The 24,719-nt window shown below is 51.3% G+C and overlaps 1 protein-coding gene across 5 annotated transcripts in view; it reads left to right on the top strand.

Annotated features, from left to right (window-relative positions):
- The window catches only part of PLA2G6 (phospholipase A2 group VI), a 58,273-nt gene extending 33,815 nt beyond the window's left edge, over positions 1 to 24,458 (top strand). For 3 of the 5 annotated variants that reach the window (XM_028115531.2, XM_028115527.2, XM_028115530.2), the window contains 10 exons: positions 2,586 to 2,694; positions 4,201 to 4,362; positions 6,236 to 6,314; positions 8,736 to 8,899; positions 10,588 to 10,738; positions 20,919 to 21,055; positions 21,456 to 21,610; positions 22,734 to 22,901; positions 23,402 to 23,475; positions 23,676 to 24,458. In XM_028115531.2, coding sequence (XP_027971332.1) covers positions 2,586 to 2,694; positions 4,201 to 4,362; positions 6,236 to 6,314; positions 8,736 to 8,899; positions 10,588 to 10,738; positions 20,919 to 21,055; positions 21,456 to 21,610; positions 22,734 to 22,901; positions 23,402 to 23,475; positions 23,676 to 23,820 — 1,344 coding nt within the window. In that variant the 3' untranslated portion in view covers positions 23,821 to 24,458. Of the gene's footprint in view, positions 1 to 2,585; positions 2,695 to 4,200; positions 4,363 to 6,235; positions 6,315 to 8,735; positions 8,900 to 10,587; positions 10,739 to 20,918; positions 21,056 to 21,455; positions 21,611 to 22,733; positions 22,902 to 23,401; positions 23,476 to 23,671 lie in introns of all 5 variants that reach the window. The other 2 variants (XM_028115528.2, XM_028115532.2) reach the window with 2 other exon arrangements.
- Positions 24,459 to 24,719: the final 261 nt, after the last annotated feature.

Here is a 24,719-nt window from a genome sequence, read left to right as displayed (position 1 = left end):
GAACGAGCAGGGACGAGGGTCAGAGGGAGAGGGAGAAGCAGACTCCCCACAAATCAGGGAGCCCGATGCAGGGCTCAATCCCAGGACCCTGGTGGGATCATGACCTGAGCTGAAGGCAGACGCTTAACTGACCCAGCCGCCCAGGTGCCCCAATAAGTAACATTTTTATGAAAAACAACTTTATTTTCCAAAACAAAAAATAGTCAATAAGAATTGGCATCATTTTACATTTTTGTGTATCTTTTTTAATGCCTGGCCTCAGGGAAGACATATTGATTCTCCTGTCTTCCACTACATTTATTCTGTTACAATATGTTGTTGAATATATATTGGAGGGTTTGAAGAAAATCTGGCATCACATAGATACGTTGTTGGAAAAGATACACAGTTGCGCCTTTTCAGAGAATCATGAATATTCTAAAATGTTGCACCTAAACTGGACAAGGGGTTGTTTCTGACAAGTCAATTCCTGGCAGGCCCTGCAACCATCTCCATGAACTTTTCACACTTTGGTGCATTAAACACTTTATTGCATTGATATCTCTTGCACTCCACATGGATCTTTTACCCATGCATGATTTCAGGTCATCCTTGGAAAATATTGGTTCACTGTGCATGCATAGAAATGTTGAACCATTTCATTATATGGTATCAAAACCCCACATTTGTAAATATCCCCACCGATCTCATCAGAAGAGTCTTTCAGTTTGGGGGAAGATGTCAGCCCGTCATGGCATATAAAAGTGTTCTGGAATTCCCATTTTTGTTTGCAAGCTTGAATCTTGTCATTGGCACAAAATATTGTCAGGTGTTTTTCTTGAAGTGCCAGGCTCACTGCATTCATTTTTGAGAACGTCTTCTGAATACCCAAGGTTGACCCATTGTAGTTCATCAGTCATGATCTCAAGTAAAAATGGCGTTCCAAGAAAAAAAGCATGGTTCTGCCCACAACTCAAACAACTGCATCCATGCTTTTCCTCAAGATAATGGTTGTGCTTTAGTATGCCACAGAAATGCCTATGCTTTCTCTCCATCTTTTTTTTTTTTTAAGATTTTGTTTGTCGGAAAGAGAGAGCGAGCACAAGCAGGGGGAGCGGCAGGCAGAGGGAGAAGCAGACTCCCCACTGAGCAGGGAGCCCGACTCGGGGCTCGATCCCAGGATCCTGGGATCATGACCTGAGCCAAAGGCAGACACTTAACCAACTGAGCCACTGAGGCATCCCAATTTCTCTCCATCTTATGACGCGGAGTAAACAGTGTCAAAATTTAATAAAATTCATACTGATTCATGAAGGACATTCTTGAGGGAAACTGGCTTTTTAATTAATTAGTTGATTCCTTACTGTGAATGAGCAGCAGAGAGGAAAGCCACAGCGAGTATTAGTTTGATGCCACTGTTTTGCTGAGGCCCGGGCAGCTTTATCCATCACTGTTTTTACACGATTGGTGCAAAAGTCAATACAACACAAAAAGCAAACATCTTGATTTTTTTATGAGAGGAGGGTTTTTTTTTTTAAGTGTATTTATCTTTTTTAGTAATCTCTACTGCCCAACGTGGGGCTCAAACTCAAGACTCTGAGATCAAGAGCTGCACGCTCTTCCAACTGAGCCAGCCAGGCGCACCTATGAAAACGGTGAACCCTCATGAACCCTCTAGAGGGTATCACACGTTCACAGGGAGCCACAGATTGTACTTTGAGAACTGCCGATGTCCCTTATTTTCTATACCGCAGGTACTTGCGGATCAGCCTCACGGTTTTTGGCACATTCATGAGCCACGTTTACAATTATGAACTTAATCATTTCTTGAACTGGTTTACTTTTGAACTTATTTAAATTTATTTCGAAGGAAGTGTTCGATCACTACTGAAAGCGGTAAACCAGTGACGCAAAAGAAAGGTAACCAAAGCAGAAATGCGTAGCTCATGATTCAAGCATGCATACTTAGCTGTGTCCATATAAATCCTAATGTACATGAACCGCCGTTTGGAAAACTGCATTCTAGACGCATCTCTTCATTCTCTAGGCAAAGAAATTAGGCCCCAGGAAGAGGGGGGTGATAAGACCAGAGCTCTGGTCTCCAGGCAGCCAGTTTATTGGTTTGTTCTGGGAAACCATGTCCCCTGCCCCTGCTGCCCAGCCTCCAAATGTTAAATGCGCAGTGCTCCGTGCAGGGAAGCTGCACTTGCAGGCTGCCATCAGGGAGGACGTGTGCTCAGTTACCCCTCATGAAAGACACCCTAGACATGATGGGCAGGACAGCGTTCCCTTTCCCTGCTCACCCTTGCTGCTGTTTCTGAAAGTGATCAGCAGCTGACGCCTCAGTGTCCCCATGGCTCCTGGGGCAGCGATCATAGATGCATTACTTCCTTCGAGAAGTTGCTGGTGGGGCTGGGGACTGGGGTGAGTCACTTCCAGCTTCTGCCTGGGTTATTAGGTGGGTGGGGGTTCTGAAGGGTTCCAGCATCTTCTCCCATGCCCATGAGAGGCCCACCAAGTTGATGGGCAAAGTGAATGAGGCTGGCGTCCCTTTTCTCTTCCTTTCCCTGAGCTATTGCATTTTCCCCTTAATCCATCCCCAACAGAAAGACAATGTGGAGATGATCAAGGCCCTCATTGTGTTTGGGGCAGAGGTGGACACCCCAAATGACTTTGGGGAGACTCCTGCGTTCATAGCTTCCAAGATCAGCAAACGTAAGTGCCCTGCACTCTGGACTAGAGTTGGGCAGGGGTGGGTAGGTGCATGCACTGGGGAGAAGGGTGGTCCCAGCCATCAGGCACCAGCATCCTGTCCATACCCGCCCCCCGTGCTCCCTGCATGGGGTTTCCAGGAGCACCTGGGATCCTGAGAGGGGAAGCTTTCTGTGCCCAAGAACAAGGGCCATCACTGGTAGATGGTCCGAACCTATCAAGGGGCTTGCCAAACCAGTGTCCTCTTCTGTGCGGCCCCCATCGTTCTTCAGGGTGCCTGGACTCCTGGGGAGGTGGGTGGGATATGCAGTAGCATTAGCCAGTTGCTCATTCCTGAGGAATTCACCGATGGGACCACTTGCAGGAACAACCGTGGGTTGATGCATGCACCGCCCTCCACAAGTATATGTGCATGCCCTGTGCACACAGGCTTGCAGCATGCACCGCATGTTCACTTGGGGAGCCTTGGCATCAGGACTGGAAAAAGCAGATCATCCTCAGCAGAAGCCTGGGTCCCCTTCAGGGGGTTTTGGGGAGCTGGGGAGGTTGCTGTGGGCGTGTAGCTATTAGTGTGCAAGCGCGCATGCGTGCGCTACTTCTTGCGGCATCTCTGCTAGAGGAGGGGAAATGCCCCCAGGCTGCTTGGTCCCTTTTGAGCTCTGGAAGGGACCCTCCATTCAGCGGTTTTGAGAACTGCTGAATGTGGAGGCGAGAGTCCTGTTTTCTTTCTTTTTAGGTTAGATTTTTTTTTAATTTTATTTTTTTTTAAAGATGTATTTGAGAGAGAGAGCACAAGCAGGGGGAGCGGCAGGCAGAGGGAGAGGCAGCCTCCCCGCTGAGCAGGGAGCCTGATGTGGGGCTCCATCCCAGGACCCTGGGATCATGACCGGAGCTGAAGGCAGACGTTTAACCAACTGAGCCACCCAGGCATCCCTTAAATTAGATTTTTAAAATAATTTATAGTAGATATAATTAAGCCCAATCTTGGGGTTTGTTTGGTTTTTTTAAAGATTTTATTTATTTGAGAGAGAGAGAGGGAGTAGGAGCCAGGGGGAGGGGCAGAGGGAGAGGGAGAAGCAGACTCCCTGCTGAGCAGGGAGCCTGATGTGGGGCTCCATCCCAGGACCCTGGGATCATGACCTGAGCCAAAGGAAGATGCTTCACCCACGGAGCCACCCAGATGCCCCAAGAAGTCCTGTTTTCTTGACTGGAAGTGAAGGGAAAGAGGGGTCCCCAAATATGCGGACTGGGCAACCTCAACCTTCTTCCATATTCTGTGGTTGACCTCCGTGCCTTGCCAGGCCCCAGGAAGCTATTTGTCTGTAACAGATTAGAGTCAGCACGCCCCGTCAGGGTAGGGTTGGGCCTCTGGGGGGTCCGGTTCCCCCACATACCCAGGCCACCTGATAGATGAGAGAGGGGGCCGTGTGGAAAGGAGGGGCCTCTCACTTGCATGTTGACATCATTTGTGATCCTGTACAATTTCCCCCCTCCCTAAACCATGACTAGTTGTCACCAGGAGGACGCTTTTAACCCTGCTGAGAACCGTAGGGGCCGACTACCACCTCCCACTCACCCAAGGGGCCCCCTCGGAGCAGTGCTCCACTACGACACATCACTCCTTCTCCCTGGAAAGATCTCAGCCCCCACCGATCAGCTTAAACAACCTAGGTAGGCCTCCCCCCTGCCACGCTCCCTTCTCTCCAGCTGGTCCCCAGGTGCTGGGATCAGAGCAGTCCTGATCCGAAGAAAATGGGATCCAGGGTAGAAGCTGTTGAAGGGAACAAGGAAGGATGGGGCAGGATTTGTCAGCCTCTGGAGGCAGCCAGTGACCCATAGAGCCCAGAGGCCTGGGTGGGGGGGCAGGGGTCCCTGGCTAATGGCGCACAGTCCATGTCTCCTGAGAGAATGCCTTGGACACAGTCTCAGGTCTGGGCATCCCCAGGGCACCCATTAGGGGTGTGCTTCCATGGCCTCCTCTTGTGCCCTGGGAGCTCAGGGTGGGCAGTGAGGAGTGCTCTTGGGGTCCAGAGCCCCTGGCCCTCTGGCGGCAACGAGGAGTGTTTCTGCCACGCTGCAGAATCTGCCAGGCCTGGGGCCTGTGTGTCCCCTGCTGGCCCCTTTGGTGACCTACAGGCCTTTGAACATGGCCGGGCAACCTGCCTCTGTGTGTCCTTGGTGCCCGTGGAGATGGCCCCCCAGGAGATCGTGTCCGTTCTCTGGGCCTTCTGTGGGCCTGAGATTGTTTGAGAGTAGGGTCCTCTGAACAGGGCAGTCAGAAACCAATCCTTGGCAAACCGGCTTTTTTTTTTTTTTTTTTTTCTTACTCCCTTGCCGTGGAAGCAAACACTAGCACCTAGCCAGGAGAGCCCAGCCTAGCCTGGAGTCAGGGAAGGCGGAGCCCGCAGCCAGTTAGTCCTTCTGGCTCTGCCCCTCTCCTCCCCTGCCCATTCCCCCCCAGGCCCTGCCCACCCCCCCCATCTTTATCTCTCAATTTTACAGGCAGGCCGTCACCCAAGCCAGGCTGGATGGTGGGCCTGGGGCGCGGCGTCAGATGGGTAATGCCCTGGGCCTCGAGGGGCTGCAGAGCCTGCCGAGCCCTGAGTTAGCTCTAGCCCTAGTGCCCTCTTTTTCCCAGCTGCAGGCCAGACACACGCACCTGGCCTTACCACCCTCTCCCTGGCACTCTGTCCACTGCCTCTCCTGGCCAGTCTCCCGCTTATCTCGCCCACCCTCTGGCCACATGCCCTGGTGAGAGGGAGGCACCCTGCCTTGCAGCCTGCATTCCTGCTTTGCTGCTTCTAGACTCTGCACAGTGGTGGGGAGGGCCCGTCGGAAGCTGGATGACATGGCAGTGCCAGGCCAGGTGGGAGGGCAGCCAGTCCATCGGGTGGTGGCAGGGGTGGGAGGTTGGGGCGCAGAGCAGAACGTGGAGGGAGTGGTGGGTGCGGCTGATCTGAGAGGCCGCTGAGGAAGTTTCCAGACCTGGGATCAGGCTGAGCAGCCTCTGGAGAGTGGTTGGTTATCTCCCTTCACTCATGGACTTAAACCTCAGGGAATGTCCAGACTCAGCCCTTTTGGCTAAATGGCCTTGGACGAGTCAGTCCCTGACTCTCTTTGAGCTTCATCTGGAAATTGGGAATAAGGATTCTGGTGATGATGGATGTCAGCAGCTCCACTTGCCCGATGCATGAGAAAACGCTGTGGGAACTGAAAAGCACAGGGCATGGCCAGGGTGCTTGGGCTTTGGGGCTTTGGGGCTTTGGGGCTTTGGGAGGAAGGCATCGAGGAGAGTCTGGGAGCTCTCCGGGTGGGATGGGCGCACTTCCCAGAGAGGTGGGCTCCCCTCTGAATTCTAGCCCAGTTCACCCCTCTTGCTCAGCTGTGTCCTGGGACTCAGAGCCGTTGCTGGCGGCCGGAGGCAGGTGCTTCTGCTAGGGTCAGTCAGGGGAGGGTACAGCCCCAGAGTTGTTCTCAGGGCCCGTGGTATGGTGGGAACCTGGCACTCGCATGGCCCCGGCCCACCCCACCCTGTGCCTTGCAGAGCTGCAGGACATCGTGCACATCTCCCGGTCCCGGAAGCCGGCCTTCATCCTGAGCTCCGTGAGGGACGAGAAGCGGACGTAAGTGGAGGAAGGAGGGAGGCCGCATGTACGAGGCTCTGCTTGGTGCCCTCCAGCAGGCTCGGGGCTTTCAGCTGGTCCACACCAGGGCCCTGTGAGGTAGTTTGCGTCCTCTGTAGTTCGCAGAGAAGGGACTGGCTCTTCAGAGAGCCTGGGTCTGCTCTTTCTTCAGTGGCCATGCGGGCTCAGGGGTCACACGATGGAGGGGGCTGCAGTCCTCTCCCTTCCCTCCTGACCTTGTCCTGGTTTCTTGGGGAAGATCACCCAGAGCCCCTCTGTGATGCTGAGCCTGCTTCCCCTGGCTCTACCCTACCCCTTGGCCTGCTTCCCCCCACAGAGCTAGTGGGTGGGCTGGCTTCCCAAGCACCTGCTGTACACCCAGGCCCATCCTCGGAGGCAGGCCTGGGTGATGGGCACAAAGAGCAGAAGAAGCCTTGGTCCTTGAGGACAGTCTCTGGGGCTCAGAAAGAATGTCTGCCAAGCAAGGCAAGTTCCCAGCGCAAATGTGCCAGGAATCAACTGTGCTCTCTCTCTTCTCCCTTCCATAATAGAGCTGCTTTCTTGTTCTCTGGCTCTTACTGTCCCATGCTCCTAACAGCCTGCCTGGGGAGGGATTAGACCCTTGTTCTGCACGTGCAGGACCTAAGTCCCTGAGAGGTGAAGTGACCTGCTCAAGGTCACACAGTGAGCATCAGAGCAGAGGCTCGAGCCTGGGTCTTCAGAGCTCATGCCCTTCCTGCTGTTGCAGGCTCTCTGGGCGCACAGAATGCCGTTGAGTCAGCAGACACAGCCCCTGCTCCTAGGGCCACATGGTAGCAACAGGTGGCTCTACCTCTCCTTGCCTGAAGGGTTGGCTCCCATTTAGTAGGTCCACTCGTTTCCAAGGCCGCCCTGTGATGTGCACCCTGGAGGTACCTCTGCCCCATCCGCATACTGGTGGTTCCCGCCACTGCGCCTCCCGTTTGTGTACACGCATGCACACGCACACACCTGCGCAGGGGTGAGGAAGGTACCAGAGGGAGGACCGACCTGTCCCGGCCAGTAAGAGGAGAGGAGGCAGATTCTCCAAGCAGAATCAGGGTAACTCCCCCCAGCCGGAGTACCCTCCCTGCAGGCAGGACTGAGGCGAGAGTTAGGGCACCCCTGTGGGGACCTACCCACACAGGCCTGTGAGCCACATTGCTCCACCTTGCTCCGTCTGGGTTGATGTCTCCGTTGTAAGCCCCGCATCCTTAGAAAGGTCCCTCGCATGTCCGCTCCGGCTTCCCTGGTCAGGGGCCCTGCGGGCCTCCGGTGACAGCCCAGCCTCCCCTGCCACCCTCTGGCCTTGCTGCAGGGCTGGGCAGCTTGTCCAGGAAGACAGGGGACCCGAGAGGTGGGCCGCCCAGGCCTCCATTTACCAGCTGTCTACCGACACCTCCTGAGTGCACTGGATACACAGCTCTGCACAGGGCAGAGCCGGTCTCTGCCCTCAGGGAGCTTCCATCCCATCCTGTGCGGGAGAAAGACGGTGACCAAGGGAACCAAGACACTTGCTTATGGGAGCTAGAGGTGCTCTACACCAAGGAAGTGGGTGGAGGAGGAACAGGCTGGGCTGGAGGGGGCTGATGGCATCACAGCAGGCTTCTCTCAGCAGTGACATTTATGCTGACATGGAAGGATGAGGAGACCAGAAGGTAGCTTCCGGGCCTGAGCACAGACTGTGAGAGCCTTCCCCAGGGCAGGGAGCCTGGCATGGCCGGGCCGTGAGACGTGTCAGGGCATGTGGCAGAGCAGGTGACTCAGGAGTCAGCAGGCCCTGGTCCATCCCGCCGCATCAATTCCCAATCTTGTGACTCAGTGGTCACCTAACCTCCAAGCTTCATTCCTAGCAGGGAGTGTCTGCCTCCAAGGGGTTTGGGACATTTATGCGAATTCACGCTGGGAAAAGCACCTCACAGCTCCTGGCACACAGACGATCCTTCCTCCCTGCCCCCCTCCTCCCCTGCTGCTCCCACCTGGGAGGAGGGTCTTCACCCTCTCCCCCACCCTTCCTGGCCGGCTGCAGGATACCAGCCCTTCCCCCCAGCCTTGTCTAATTCAAAGAGACTTTTCTGAGGCACCTGCTTCAGGGCAGGCCTGGGCCTGCGGATCCAGACCCACCCAAAACCGAGTGGGAGAGGCAGACCCAGCTGTCCACTGAGGTGGCACCTGGCCCCTTCCCTTACTGCTGATTGTACTTTTCCCCTCCTGAAATACTCTGTTTATTCCTTTACTGACTGTGCTCCTGCCCCCCCCCCCCCACCAAAAGAAGCCCCAGTGGCACGCAAGCTCCACTGGGCCTTACCTTTACACGCTCACAGGTGCTCAGGGCCGCAGGCCCACGTAAAGGGCTGGGCTGTAACGGGAGCCTCTTCTCTCCCACTGCTGTCCCCACCACAGCCACGACCACCTGCTCTGCCTGGACGGAGGGGGCGTGAAGGGCCTCGTCATCATCCAGCTCCTCATCGCCATCGAGAAGGCCTCAGGCGTCGCCACCAAGGATCTCTTTGACTGGGTGGCGGGGACCAGCACGGGGGGCATCCTGGCCCTGGCCATTCTGCACAGTGAGGGCAGGCCCCTGGGTGGTGGGGGCAGGGCAGGGTGGGGTTGGGATCTGCCCTCCAATTGCACTCAGTTTCTTTTAAGAGCTTTGCAGAGAGGGTCGTTGGGGCGGGGGGAGGGCCTGGAAGCCCTTCGTGGGGGCAGCTAAGGGCATTGGGGTGCGAGGCTGGAAAGAGAAGGGTTGGGGGGTGGGCTGGGGCTGGGTGCCCTGCCGTCCGTGGGGGACACGATGAGCCTTTCCGTGTACGAAGCATTTTTACATCAGTCGCCTCTACCACTCTCCCCCACAGCCTTGTGAGGCAGGCCCCGCCAGGCCTCAGAAGGGCTGGAAATAGGGAAAGCCATTCTGAGGGTGGATGCAGTGGGTGGTCTCAGGAAGGAGGAGCCACGGAGTCACAGAAAGCCAGAGCCTCAGGCAGCATGCGGTGTTTACCCACAGGGAAATTAAGGCCGTGGGGTAGAGAAGTGCCCCAAAGTCACAGAGCCCAGCCATGGGGTTGCTGGGGCTAGGACAATTCCTTAGACACCCAGCCCAGCACGTCCCAAGGCCACAGGGCACCCACGCATCACAGCTTCGCAGAGGTGACAGAGGTGCCTTGCTTACCAGGCAGGCCTCTAGGAAGTTCTTGTCTCCACTCAAGCAGTGTGCCCTTTGTGGAGCTGTCTGGGCTGCGTGATGCTCCCTGCAGGGGGCCCTCCCAGAGCCTGCTACCACCCAGGCAAGAATGGTCCTCTGCCTCGGCTTCTCTGACCTTTCATCCCTGCCCCAGTGCCTGGCAGTTCCAGGCTCTCCAGCGCACCCCCAGGTCTGAAGTCATGGGGAGAGGACCCTCCTGCCCGCCGGCCAGGCCTGTGCCGGGCAATGGGGTGGTGGGGCTGAGGCAGGTGCATGCCCCCGCTCAGGGAGCCCCAGTCCCATGGGGGAGCTGCAGGCATCTGGGTATTGACCGTGTGAGGAGGCCATGGCCCAGCAGTTCAGGGTGTCAGGGACATGAGGCAGCCAGGCCAGGAGGCGGCTGAGAGCAGCATCCCATGGGGCTCTGGGAAGAGGATTATTAGCAGTCTTCTGGGACTTCCCTCCCCTGGCCTCAAGGGCCCCACATCCCCTCTCTGGTCTCTAGTTCCTGCCTTCCATGAGACAAAAGCTATCTTGGATCTGTGTCTGCCCAGCGGGGCATGAGGTCTGGGGGCTGAGGTCCTAGCCTCCTCCAGAAAGGGTCACTTCCTTCTTCAGACTCCCGGGGGCTATGGGAGGGATTTGAGAGGTCACCCAGTTCGGCCTCTGGTAAGAACAGACCCCCTCTGCTCCACAGCCCCCCTGCACCCTGCTCGCACAGCCCTAGCCCGAGTGAGGTGCAGCCTGCCCCTTTGACCCTGCCTGTCCTCAGAGGCCTACAGGACAGGGCTGGTCCTTCTATTCTGAGCCAAATGGGGTAGGTCTAGATTAGATTTAGAGGCTCTTAAACTTTCAGGGCCCTTCTCTAAGGAGAATACAAAATTGTGAATACAGAATGAAGTGCAGAGCCTCGGGGCTGCTGAAGGGGAGTTCTGTCTCTGTGGGAAGCTGCCGAGGAGAGGCCCAGGAGCCCCGGCTGGGTTAAGTGCCTGAGTCAGGCCAGTGTCCGGCTGCCCCCCCCGCCCCTGCAGCTGGCAGGGCCTGGCCCTCGTGTCTCCCCCACCTTGTTCCTAGGCAAGTCCATGGCCTACATGAGGGGTGTGTACTTTCGCATGAAGGATGAGGTGTTCCGGGGCTCACGGCCCTATGAGTCGGGGCCCCTGGAGGAATTCCTGAAGCGCGAGTTTGGAGAGCACACCAAGATGACCGACGTCAAGAAACCCAAGTAAGCCTCCTCAGCAGGAGCACTGTGGCTGTGGCCCCAGCTGGGCAGCCCTCCCACCGTTCTGGGGAGGGGGCAGAGGGCTCCCTGCCCCCGTCTGATGAAAGTGGGAAGGGGGCGCTCAGCAGCTCCTTCCCAAGTGGGCCTGGGGCTTCTGGAGAACGCTCTTGCGGGACACCCCCCACCCGGGACTGCTGTTTTCCCACCCAGACGGCACATCCCTGGGTCAGAAGGGGTCGCTTCTCAGCCGCCACACACCAGGGACTTTTTGCGGAGTGGGGCTGTGCTGCAGGCGTTGTGTGTGCGTGTGCATATGTGTGTGTGTGTCGGGGGGTGGTTTGAAGGGGGCCACCGCCAGGTGGAAAGGCCAGCGAGCCATTTGCAGTCTGGTTGGGAGATAAGTGACCCGAAAAATGACAGCCGTGCAGGGCTGCAGATGTTTGAGAAGTTCCAGAAGAGCCTACAGCACAGCTACTTCTTTGTAGGACTACCCAGCCCGGAATTACTTTATTGTCCGTTTCATGTCTGTGTCTGTCACCTGCCAGACTCGAGCTCCCTGAGGCAAGAATATGGCTGCCTTGTTTTCTCTGCAGCCCCAGCATCTGCCCCAGAGCAGGGCACCGAGAAGTGTTCATGAGCTGACAGAGGAGGACTGAGGGCGAGGTGGTCAGGGGGAGCTTCCTGGAGGTAGTGATGTGTGAGCGAGGCCTAGTGGGTTAGGGAGGATTTCTTTTCATAGTAAAGCTAGCTTTTTTTTTTTTTTTTAATTTAAGAATAATGCATAGTTTTTTAAGAAAAATTGGGAAAATACAAAAAAATAATAAAAGTAAAAAGGAGGAAATATCATTCGTGTAGTAAAAACCAAAAGATGTTTTAAAAACATTTTTGTGTATTTTATCCTAGATATTTTCGCTCTCTTAAATGGTGAAATAGAACATACATTTAGAAAAGTACATACACCAGTTCAGTGAATAATTATAAAGCAAACACCCACATAATCACCAGCCAAGTCCCAAAGCCCGTTGAGCAGGTCCCCAGCCCCTTCGCAGCTCCTGCCCTACCGCCCGGGGGCGCTGCTGTCCCGACTGATGTGCAGTGGATTTCCTGGATGTTCTTTCTTTCTTTCTTTCTTTCTTTTTCTTAGAGAGAGGGGGTTTGGGGAGGGGCAGAGGGAGAGAGAATAGAATCTCTCTCCCTCTGAGCTGGGCTCAGAGCTGACAGAGGAGGACTGAGGGTGAGGTGGTCAGGGGCAGTTTCCTGAAGGTAGTGATGTGGGCTCCACGCGTGGAGCCCAGGGTGAGCCCAAGGCAGGGCTCAGTCTCACGACCCTGACATCATGACCTGAGCTGAAATCAAGAGTCAGAGGCTTAACTGATTGAGCCATATAGGCGCTCCTACCTTTTTAGATATTTTAAAGGCTGTTTGCCTCTCCTCTTTTGTAAAGTTCCTGTTCAAGTGTTTTGCCTATTTTTGGTAAAATTGGGTTGTGGGATTTGGGGGTTAAAAGGCATTTATGGGGGCGCCTGGGTGGCTCAGTCGTTAAGCATCTGCCTTCAGCTCAGGTCATGATGCCAGAGTCCTGGGATCGAGCCCCGCATCCGGCTCCCTGCTCTGCGGGAAGCCTGCTTCTCCCTCTCCCACTCCCCCTGCTTGTGTTCCCTCTCCCGCTGTATCTCTCTGTCAAAGGGATAAATAAAATCTTTTTTTTTAAAAAGGGCATTTATGTATGTATGTATTAGATTTTGTTTTTAAGTAATCGCTACACCCAGCGTGGGGCTTGAACCCACAATTCCAAGGGGCTAAGAGCCTCTTTTTTTGTTTGTTTTTTAAAGATTCATTTATTTATTTTAGAGGGAGAGAGAGCAGGGGTGAGGGGCAGAAGGAGAGAGAGAATCTCAAGCAGACTCCCCGCTGAGTGCAGAGCCCCACTCAGGGCTCAATCCCAGGACCCTGCAATCATGACCTGAGCAGAAATCAAGAGTCGGAGGCTTAGGGGCGCCTGGGTGGCTCAGTCGGTTGAGCGACTGCCTTCGGCTCAGATCATGATCCCAGAGTCCTGGGATCGAGCCCCACGTCGGGCTCCCTGCTCAGCGGAGAGCCTGCTTCTCCCTCTCCCTCTGCCTGCCTCTCTGCCTACTTGTGCTCTCTCTCTCTCTCTGTCAAAAAAAAAAAAAAAAAAGTCGGAGTCTTAACCGACTGAACCCCCCAGGCACCCCAAGAGGCTTCTTAATGATCTTTTTTTTTTTTTTAAGATTTTATTTATTCATTTGACAGATGACAGCGAGAGAGGGAACACAAGCAGGGGGAGCGGGAGAGGGAGAAGCAGGCTTCCCGCAGAGCAGGGAGCCCGATGCGGGGCTCGACCCCAGGACCCTGAGATCATGACCTGAGCCGAAGGCTGAAGGCAGATGCCCAACGACTGAGCCACCCTTAATGATCTTTTTTATATTCTGAAAACTAGTCCTTTGATGGATATATAAATAGATTTTAAATCTTTTCTCCTACTCCATGGCTTGTCTTTTCATTCTCTTTACAGTGTTTTGTTGATGGATGTTCTTAATGTAGTAGAATTTATAAATTTTTTTTTTTTTTTTTTTTTATGGTTTGCGCTTTTTCTGTTTGTTCAAGAACCCTTCCTTAGCCTGAGGCAGGAAGCAATTTCCCCATCAGGTCAGAAATCTCTCTAGATCTGTCTTTCACGTTTAGGTCTTTATCAACCTAGAATTGTTTTTTGTATCAAGGGAAACCCAATTTCATGTTTTCCACATGAATAATCAGTTACCCCAGCCTCACCTGTGGAGAAGTCTGTCTTTCCCTCCATGTCTGCTCGGTGGTTTCTGACTGTGTTCTGTTCTGTGGGCTGGCTCTGTTCCTCAGCTTTATGGCGAGTCCCGATTTCTGGGACAGCAGAGCCTCCCACCTTGTCCGTCTTCAAGGGTATCACGGCTTTCTTGGAGGCACCCTAGAGAAGTGGTTGAGATCAAGTGCCCTGAAGTTTCCTCTTTTCAAAAATGGGAATAACATACTACCTTCCTCCTGGGGTTTTCATGAGGAGGAAAAAAAGTTAATATTTAGAAAGCACCAGGGGGCGCCTGGGTGGCTCAGTCGTTAAGCGTCTGCCTTCGGCCCAGGCCCTGGTCCCAGGGTCCAGGAATCTATAATTTATTTATATATTTATTTATAAATAAATAAAATCTTAAAAAAAAAAAAAAACACCTGGTGGGGCACCTGAAGCTGGCTCAAGTCAGAGGAGCATGCAACTGTTCATCTCAGGGTTTGTGAGTTCAAGTCCCACGTTGGGTGTAGAGTTTGCTTAAATAAATATTCTCTTTTTTTTGAAGGAAAGCACCTGGCACACACAAATGCTGTATAAAGGTTACTTGTTGCTATTTGTGCTTCCACGTAAATGGTAGCATCAGATGCCCAGTTCTACAGAAAATCAAATCCTGCTGGAACTTTGATAAAGATTACATTGAATCCGTACGCTTATTTGCGGGGAGAAATGGCCTCTGAAAACACTGAGTCTCCCAATTAGAGAATATAGTGAAACATTCCATTGGTTTAAAATTTCTCAGTGTGGTTTTATAGTTTTCTCTATGGAGATCCAGCACATCAGTGGCTCGGGTTCTTCATGGGTTTTGTGCTACTGTAAATTATACATTTTTAGAGATACCATTTATTTATTTGACTATGTTTAATTGTGGTAAAATACACGTAACATAAAAATTACCATCTAAACCCTTTTAAGTACAGTTGAGTAAGTGGTAAGGACATTCACACTGGTACGCAGCTGACCTCCCAAACGTTTTCATCCTGCAAAACTAAAACTCTGTTCCCATTAAACATCACTCCATTCCCAGCTCCCCCAGGTCCTGGCAACCACCATTCTACTTTCTCTCTCGAGGATTTTGACTGCTCTAGGGACACCCTGGAAGCGGGCCATACAATATTTGTCCTTTTGCAGCTGGCCCCTCTTACTGAGCATAGTGTCCTTGATGTTCATCCATGTTGTAACACGTGTCAGAGTTTCCTTCCTGTTCAAGGCTGAATAACATGCCATTGTGTGGATACACCACATTGTGTTTGTCTGTTCATCTCCTGATGGGTGTTTAGGTTGTTCCCATCATTTGACTGTTGTTGAGCAATTAACTGCTATTCACACAGGTGTACAGGCACCTTTCCTAGTTCCTGCTTTCAATTCCTGGCGCCTTTTACAGAGAGAGTTCTGAGGGGCTCCGCTGGCTAATATTTTGTTTAGATTTTTGCATCCACGTTCATGAATGAGCTTGGACCCATTTTTTCCCATTTGGGGGTTGCCGGGTTTTGGTTTTGAGAGAGTATTTCCTCTTATTTTCTATTTTTTTTGGAAAAGGTAGTATAATAAAGACTTTGCTTCTTCTTGAGTATTTGGTGAAATTTGCCAGTGAAGTCATTAGGGCCTGGAGTTTGCTTGAAGGGAGATTTTTGACAGTGGCATTAACTTCTTTAATGTTTATAAGACTATTTAGAATTTCTAAATGTCTTTTGAGTTGGTTTTGGTTATGTTTTTCTAGGAATATGTCAATTTCATCAGCTCTTCAAATTTATTGGCATAGAGTTGTTCAGAATGTTCTCTTATCTTTTTAATGTCTTCAGCATCTGTTGTGATGCCCCCTTCAGTCCTAATTATGTACACCTTCTCTGTTCTTCTTTACCAGTCCTGCTACAGGCTTTTCCATTGGATTAGTCTTTCAGAAAACCAACTCTTGGATATTCATTGGCTCTCTGTTGTGTGTTTGTTTTCTGCTTCATTTATTTCTGCTTTTATTTTTATTCCTTCTTGTACTTTCTTTGGGTATATTTAAGCTGTTTTTTTTTTAACTTCTTGAAATAAATGATGCTCATTGATTTTTAACCTTTGGTTGTATTGTATAATATATGTGTACATATGTGTGTATGTGTAAGTTTAAACATTTTTCCCTAAGAACTGTTTTTTTTTAAGTTAAAATTATTTTTAGTAATCTCTACACTCAATGTGAAGCTCAAATTCATGACCCCAGGATCAAGAATTGCATGTTCTTCTGACTGAGCCAGCCAGGCACCCCTCTAACAAGTGTTTTAGTGATATCCCATAAGCATGTTTATGATTTCTTGGTTCAAAATACTTTCTAATTTTTATTATAATTTTTTTAAATTTAATTTTATTTAAAAATTTTAAAAATTTTATTTACTTGACAGAGAGAGAGAGCATAAGCATGGGGAGGGGCAGGCAGAGGGAGAAGCAGGCTCCCCGCTGAGCAGGGAGCCCGTTGTGGGGCTTGATCCCAGGACTCCAGGATCATGACCTAAGCTGAAGGCAGACACTTAACCGACTGAGCCACCCAGGCGCCCCATCATTGTAGTTTCTTAACCATAGTTTCTTAAAAGTACATTTCTCAATTTCTAAACTTAGGGAATTCTCTAGTTATATTTTTGTTATTAATTGCTCTGTGGCCAGAGGATATGCTCTGTATGATTTTAGTCCTTCAGAATGTGTCGAGACTTGGTTTGTGGACTTCTCTACAGTCAATTCTTTTTTTTTTTTTAACATTTTTATTTTATTTATTCATGAGAGACAGAGAGGCAGAGGGAGAAGCAGGCTCCCAAGGAGCAGGGAGCCCGATGTGGGGCTCAATCCCAGGACTCTGGGATCATGACCTGAGCCGAAGGCAGATGCTTAACCATCTGAGCCACCCAGGTGCCCTACAGTCAATTCTTATAAATGTCCCACATCTAATTTGAAAGAATATAGATTTTGCATTGAGTGCCAAGTTCTGCAGTCGATTAAGTCATATAGCTAAGAATGTTTAAAATTTTCAATTCTGCTGTACCGTTAAGAATTCGTTGTCCATTTTTTTTTTAGATTTTATTTATTTATTTGACAGAAAGAGAGAGAGCACAAGCAGGGGGAGAGGCAGAGGGAGAAGCAGACTCCCCACTGAACAGGGAGCCTGATGCGGGGCTCGACCCCAGGACCCTGGGACCATGACCCGAGCTGAGGGCAGATGCTTAATGGACTGAGCCATCCAGACAACCCCTTTGTCCATTTTTATCGATTATTGAGAAAGCTATATTGAAATCTCCTACTCTGGGAACTGCCCTTTTGCCCTATAGTGCTGTCAACTTTTTAAATATTTTGACACTATGTTATTAAGTGTATATATATTTAAATTTTTATATATTTTTCTGGTTAGTGGAATCTTTATTATTATGGAATACCTGTCTTTATCTCTAGGAATGCTTTTTGCTTTAAAGCCCGTTTTATCCTGATACTAATACAGAAACACTAGCTTTCTTTGGTTATATTTGTATGGTATATCTGTATTCACCCTTTAACTCAACCTTCTTGAGTCCCTGTTTTATTTATTTATTTATTTATTTTTAAGGTTTTATTTATTTGACAGAGAGAGAGAGAGCACAAGAAGGGGGAGCGGCAGGCAGAGGGAGAGGGAGAAGCAAGCTCCCTGATGAGCAAGGAGCCCAATGCGGGGCTTGATCCCAGGACCCTGGAATCATGACCTGAGCCAAAGGCAGACACTTAACCTACTGAACCACCCAGATACTCCTTGAGTCCATATGTTTGGCTCAGGTCATGATCCTGGAGTCCGGGATCGAGTCCCACATCGGGCTCCCTGCTCAGCAGGGAGTCTGCTTCTCCCTCTGACCCTCTTCCCTCTCATGCTCTCTGTCTCTCATTCTCTCTCTCTCAAATAAATAAAATCTTTTAAAAAAAAAAGAGTCCTTATGTTTTAAATGTGTTTTCTGTAAATAGCCTATAGTTGGATTTGTTTTTTAATCTAAGCTGTATTCTTTGTTCTTACCTAGACCATTTAATCCATTTATACTTTTTAAGTGCATGGTAATATATTGACTTAAGTTAACTAGTGAAGTCTGATTTAGTTGATTGATTTGACTATCAGAAGATTCATGTGGTTAATCTAATAGTTTATAAATATAAATATTTATATTTATATTTACATAATTACTGATATATTTGGGATGGTATGTGCCAACCTATTCTGCATTTCTTTTTCTCTTTTTTGCCTTCTTTTAGAATTACTGAATAATTTTGATCATTATATTTCCTCCCCGTGGTTTGAAATCTGTGCACTCATTTCTTTTTTTCTTAGTGCATGCTTAACTTATGGAAGTCTAAATTTAATTGATACCATTACCCTTCTCTCAGATAATCAAGGCTTATAAAATAATTTAATTCCATTATATCTATAAGTGTTTCCCTGTATTTGAAGTCTATCTTGTTTTTTTAAGCTCACATTATTATTATCTTTCAAAGTTTGTTTTCCTTTAGATTTATCCAGTAGTGTGCTGGGAAAACAGATTTCTAGGGAAAGAAGCCCTGATTTATAGTGTTCACTAATTCCCATGGCATAAAGACTCCCACCATGGCCAATTTCAAGTTACTAACCATTTAACAACCACCTTGTGGGATTTAGCAATAGGTTCTTACAAGCCAGTATGAGCTGGCTCCAGCACACTGTTGGCTATGTGTTTGTATGTGTGTGTATGCATATGCATATGTGTGTATATAGGTGTGTCTCACTTCTTTGTTCTACAGTCTTCCTTGCATTTCAGACTTCCATCTGTGACCACTTTCCTTCCGCCTGAAGTATAGTCTTTTGACTTTTCCTTAGAGAGGGTCTCCTGGTGGCAAATTCTCTGCCAGCAGAATTGTTTGAAAATATTTTCAAGTTATTTTCTTTTGATTCTTGCTGGGTATAGAATTTTAGACTGATGATTTTCTTGGGGAACATGCAAGATATCATTCTATCATCTTTTAACTTCCATTGTGGCCCTTGCAAAATCAGTTTCAGTCTGTTACTCCTTTGAAAGTAATTGATCTTTTTTCTCTGGATGTTTTAATTTATGTGTTTGCTTTTGGCATTCTGCCATTATACCATGATATAACTAGATATGAATTACTTCCAATTTATCCTGCATGGGATTTATTAGTTTTGAATCTTTGGGTTTTTGCCTTTCTTAGTCCTGGAAGCCTGAGTTGTTATCTCTTCAACCCTTGCCTCTAATTTTCTCTCTCCTCTCCTTCTGGAACTCCATTAAACATATGCTAAACCTTTTCTGTCTTCCATGTCTTTTAACTTCTCCTGTATATTCTATAATTTTATCTCTCCATGTTGCATTCTAGACAATTTCTTTTTACCCATTTTCCAATTCAGTAATTCTCTCTTTAGCTTTATCTAATTTCCACTTAACCCATCCATTGATTTTTAAAATTCTATTGCCTTTTTATTTTTTAATTTCTAGCAGTACTCTTTGGTTCTTCTTCAAATCTTCTAGGCCATTACTTATAGTTTCCTATTCCCTGAAGATATTATCATGCTTGCCTTTGATGTCTTTAATATTGTAAGTATAGCTGTTTTATAATCTTTATTTAAGGACTCAAATATCTGCAGTCTATGTAGGTATGTTTTGCTGTTTATGTTGGTTTATGCTGGCTTTCATTTATGATGTTTTATTTCATTGTGTGCTGCACCCCCTCTCCCACCGCCTTTTAACTGTGTGGTGTTCGTTAGTATTGAAAAATAATATGTGTGGATTCTTTGAGGCCTAGACTGAGAGTGTCTTCCTCCGTAGTGTTTTGTGTTGTCTCTTTCAGGTACCTAGGTACCTGCCATCTAGGGCCCCTATAACTAAATTCTTGGTTTGGGGACTTCCCCCAGGTGATGTAAATTTAGACTGCAAACCTACAGAAAGTTAGCTTGTGGTTATACATTTTCAGGTTTTTTTTCTCGCTCTCATTTATCCAATGCCAAGGTAACTTTCCTCACAGCCTCTGGGGTGAGAAAGGGGCAGGTTTATTTCTGGTTTACCCTTATCTAGGAGTGCCTAATGTGGCACTCCTAGGTCCCAGCCTAATGTGGGACCCTGGAATTTGGAATGGGTGCAAAATACTTTATTTACTTACCCATTCTATTGTTACCATTTACTTATTTATTTTTTAAAGTTTATTATTTTTTTTTTTAGTAATCACTATACCCAACTATACCCAATAATCACTATACTTGAACTCACAACCCTGAGATCGAGAGTCCCATGCTCTTCTGACTGAGCCAGCCGACTGAGCTAGCCGGGCGCCCCTCTATTGTTACCACTTAGATCAGTTCATTTTTTACTGTAATAAATTATGTTGTGCTGAATAGCTTTATGCAAGAAGCTCTTATTGTAGCTCAGATTCTTCCTTTGGGATAAATTTTCCAAAATGGAATTCTTAGATGGAATTCTCAGATATTTGTAAGATTTGTACATATTAACTTCCAAGGGGGCTGTGCCAGTCCACATTCCCTGCAGTATTTAAGGATGTTTTTGTCTTTTGAGAAAAGTTGGAGTCTTCTTTAATAGGTTCTAGACTCACACGGTGAACCATTGAAGAGGAATCAAAGGCGACATGGTGAAAAGTCTCCTCCCACTGCTGTCTGTCAGCTGCAGCCACCAAGCTGTCCCCTGCCCCAGAGGCAGCTCACTGTTCCTATGGGTCCCTCTGACCAAGCAAATAGGTACCTCAGTGTTTTGGGTGTTGTTCTTAAATAAATGGTGGCATACTGCACACACTGTCCCAAACCTTACTTTTTGCACTTGACCATAAACCTTGGCGCTCAGTGCCCATCAATACATAAAGTGCTTCTTCAGTCATTCTGCAGTGACACAGACCGCCTGGGGTAGGGGAACCGTGGTGCATCGAAACATCCCGCTGATGGACATTTCTGCTGTTTCCATTGGTTTGCTTTTTTTTTTCCTAAGATTTTATTTATTTGACAGAGAGAGATACAGTGAGAGAGGGAACACAAGCAGGGTGAGGGGGAGAGGGAGAAGCAGGCTTCCCGTGGAGGAGGGAGCCCGATGTGGGGCTCGATCCCAGGACCCTGGGATCATGACCTGAGCCGAAGGCAGACACTTAACGACTGAGCCACCCAGGCGCCCGCCCATTGGTTTGCTTTGACAAACCTGTTAATAACTTTGCGTATGCCCATGTCCCACATGCATGAGCATGTCTTAGGATGAGCTCCCAGAAGCAGGATCACTGGGTGTAAGGATAACGCCTTCGGTAATCTGGATGAAACTTGCCAAAGTGGACTTTCAGGGGTGGCTAAGTCAGTGATCAGCTGTCTTGCTCCTTGTTTCTCTCCAGGGTGATGCTGACAGGGACCCTGTCTGACCGGCAGCCTGCTGAACTCCACCTCTTCCGGAATTATGATGCCCCGGAGTCTGTACGGGAGCCTCGATTCAGCCAGAATACTAACCTCAAGCCTCCAACTCAGCCCTCAGGTTAAAACCATGTCTGATGCATCTGTGGGAAACAGTCGGCCTAAGAGGCTACGGGGTGGAGGGTCAGAGTTATAGGCTTGCTGCCAGGCACCCCCGGCCCACCACCATTCCACCCACTGTCCCCAGTCTTTATCAGCCGAGGGCAGGCAGAACTGGGGAGCTCTTCTGCCTCAGGCAGCCTAGAGGAGCCTCCTGGGGGCTCTCAGTTGCACCCTGTCTTCTACCCGGACAGCAGGGCCAGAGAGCATGGCCTGTGGGTCGTGCTTCTGAAGAGTTCCCAGCCTCTCCCTCTTCCTGCAGACCCACAGACACACATGCACACGCACACTGAGATCTGCAGTGCATGGGCGTTGTACCAGTTCCCTGTGCCACTGGGCCACCTTCTTCCCTCACCCCCCAGAGCAGCTGGTGTGGAGGGCTGCCCGGAGCAGTGGGGCAGCCCCCACCTACTTCCGGCCCAATGGGCGCTTCCTGGATGGTGGGCTGCTGGCCAACAATCCCACGCTGGACGCCATGACTGAGATCCATGAGTACAACCAGGACATGATCCGCAAGGTGAGAGCACCTCCAGTCAGAGGGGCTGGGCATGACCGTCCCCTGTAGCCACCGTGTTTCAGCAAATCTTACTAAGGATCGCCTCCTAGGAGAGCACGTGGCTTTTATTCTTAGGCTCATTCATTGGTACGTTGGATAGCAGCTTTAACTCACACTTGAACCTGCTTGATGGGTGGTGTCTGCCCAGAGCTCTGTGCTAATCAGAGGGATTCTGAGGCCCAATCTGGCGTGAGTGGTGAAGGGCGCCTAGTGGGGAGAGCGGCGGGCACACCAGGACATGCCAGCCTCAGTGCTGGCCACTGCCCAGCCTGGGAACACGTGCTTGCCCTTGGGGAGCTCACGTCTAGGAGACTGTTTGCAAATGCCGCTCCAGGGATTTCGGGTGCTGTGATGGAGGGCTGTGCAGGATCCTGGGAGAAGGATTGCCTCTGCTGAGAGACCTGGGGGCTCGGGAAGGGCGCATGGAAGAGGCCTCTAGGGAGGAGACAGTGATCCGGAGGAACAGAAGTGGCCCTCAGCTCAAGGAGCTTAGCACAGAGGTGGGGCAAGGCCCATGTGTGTTAGCCGCCGCGCTGTGCGGTGGGCTCAGGCCTCGGGGCCAGACAGCCACAGGGTTGGTATCCCGGCTCTGCCCGTGTTTCACTCCAGCCACTGCACGGGGGAGTGATGATACCTGCGGGGGGACTGGCATGAGGCATCCGCGTGCTTTTCTGTAAAATGTGTAGGACACTGCCTGACCCCTAGTGTGCCAGGTCCTTGCAGGCTGCCGTTCTCACTGTGGTCGTCAGGAAGCCCCGGATGCAGCCCCTGGGTGACACCGCAAGGGCGGCCCGCACAGAGGCAGGCGCCCTCTAGGGGCCAGACAGGGCAGGGCAGGCTTTCTGGAGGAGGAGGGACTCGAAGATTCAGATGGGGAAGGGTCTTCATCATCTAAGTGGCCTCCTGTGGTGGATGAGCCCCCCCCCCCCCGGGGACGGGGCACTTGCCAAGGTGCCCAGCATATTGGCGGCGGAGCTTGTTGCAGAGCAAAGGAGGGGACAGCGCAGGCTCTGCTCCTGCCGCCTGGGGAAGGGTCTGCCGGCGGGAAGAGCCCCTCCAACTACCCCCATCCTGTCCCCAACAGGGTCAGGGCAACAAGGTGAAGAAGCTCTCCATTGTGGTCTCTCTGGGGACAGGGAGGTCCCCACAGGTGCCCGTGACCTGTGTGGATGTATTCCGTCCCAGCAACCCCTGGGAACTGGCCAAGACCGTTTTTGGGGCCAAGGAATTGGGCAAGATGGTGGTGGACTGTGTGAGTATGGGCCCCTCCCCAGCTCCACTGCCCTCCCGGCCTCAGCCCCTGGGACCCTGGGTGTCAGGGAGGCTCTGTTGAACCTCGTTAGCCAGCTCAGGGTAGAGGGTCCCCGATTCCGTCTCAGTGTTGGCAGGGACCCTTAGTGACCACGTACCGTTGGGGGCTTTCAGGCGTCCTTTAACCGTGGAGCCCTTCCTTCGAACACAGCCCCGTGTGGAAGCCCAGACTATCGCGTGGGACACAAGCCGCAGGGGGCGGGACACCGAGGCCTGTCCACTCAGGCCCTGCCCCACTCCCCACCAGGCAGTGCTGCCAAGCTGCCCGGGAAGACCACAGACTGGGCCCCTCTGTTCCACAGCTGGGAGAGTCACTGCAGCCCAGGCTGGGGGACTCCGCTGGGGGTGGGGTGGCTAAGCCGGACTAGAACCAGGGGATGCCCGGGCAGTGACTCAGGGTACAGTGTGTGCTGAACGCTCACAGAGCCCACTTCTTGCCAGTGCACAGATGCGGATGGGCGGGCCGTGGACCGGGCCCGGGCCTGGTGTGAGATGGTTGGCATCCAGTACTTCAGGTGAGGACTCAGCCGGCATTGGCCCCAGCCCCATGCCCCGGCCTGGCCAGACCCAATGACCTTCCCCACCCAGCCCTTCGTGCGCTCTTCCCCTTTCCCCAAGCGGCTGCTCTGTGTCCCGAGCCCACCCCAGTCCTCGCTCTTGTCCCCCCACCCAAGCCAAGCCTCCTGGGGTGAGCCCTCCTCCTTGACCCAGACAGATTGAACCCCCAGCTGGGGACAGACATCATGCTGGACGAGGTCAGCGACACGGTGCTGGTCAATGCCCTGTGGGAGACTGAAGTCTATATCCACGAGCACCGGGAACAGTTCCAGAAGCTCATTCAGCTGCTGCTCTCACCGTGAGGCTGGGCTCCCAGCCACCCCCACCTCATTCCACCCACCCAGCCCCTGATGGAGAGGCTGGGCGATGCCCACCCAGCACGCCAACCGGGCAGACCTGGGCCTGGGCGGCTCTGCATCTACAGACCAGACCGGGCCTCAGAGGGCGCTGGGCTTCCTGTCGGAGGCTGGTCCCCAAGGCCTGACCCCACTGTCCTCACCTTCTGGCACCTTTAGTCATTCCAGGCTTAAAAATCCTAGAGCCTCACTCAGGCCCTCTCCCCGGTAGCCAAGGACAACTGATGCTTGAGCCCCTAGACCTGGTGATTTAGACACTAAGGGGGTCTTACCGCTCCCCCCAAGACCCCTTCCGCCCTCTGCCCTCTTCCCTGGGGGGGACGGGGATTGGAGAAACAGGCTGCTGCCCACCCGTCAGCAGGGGAAGGCTGGGCCCCAGGAGCGGAGCTCCCTATCCCGACTTTGCTCCTCAACACACACCCAGCACCTGCACCCCTCAGAGCTGCCCCACCCTGGGAGCTCTCCTCCGCTCTCAAAGGTCACTCCTGTAACCTCAGTTATTCTTCCCAACAGGAAGTGGTAGATGAGGGGGCGGGACTCCAGGGGCTGCTCCAAACCGAAATAAATGGTTTGATTCCTGTTCAGCCGTGTTGTGTGCACTGTGCTGAGTGCCTCCGTCCCCCAACCCCCCCAGCTCCCTTCAACCTGACTCATCATCCTGTGCCCCCTTGGATAAGTGCTCTGTTTCCCGGCCTCCCCCAGTGGGGGGGGGGGGGGGGGCGGGGCGGAGCACCACTCTTTTTCTCCAGGCCTCCCCAAATCAGGCTGGTGAGGGTGTTCAGAGGCGGCAGCTAAGCCCACTTGCCCACAGTGGGAGGCGAGGGCGAGCCCCATTTGCTGGGGCA

This window comes from Eumetopias jubatus, unplaced genomic scaffold (genome assembly GCF_037043125.1).
Source record: "Eumetopias jubatus isolate StellerSeaLion01/CBP00866 unplaced genomic scaffold, mEumJub1_p1.0 scaffold_8, whole genome shotgun sequence".
Classification (NCBI taxonomy): Eukaryota; Metazoa; Chordata; class Mammalia; order Carnivora; family Otariidae; genus Eumetopias; species Eumetopias jubatus.
The sequence above is the reverse complement of the archived record's forward strand: the minus strand, read 5'-3'. Positions and strand labels throughout refer to the sequence as shown.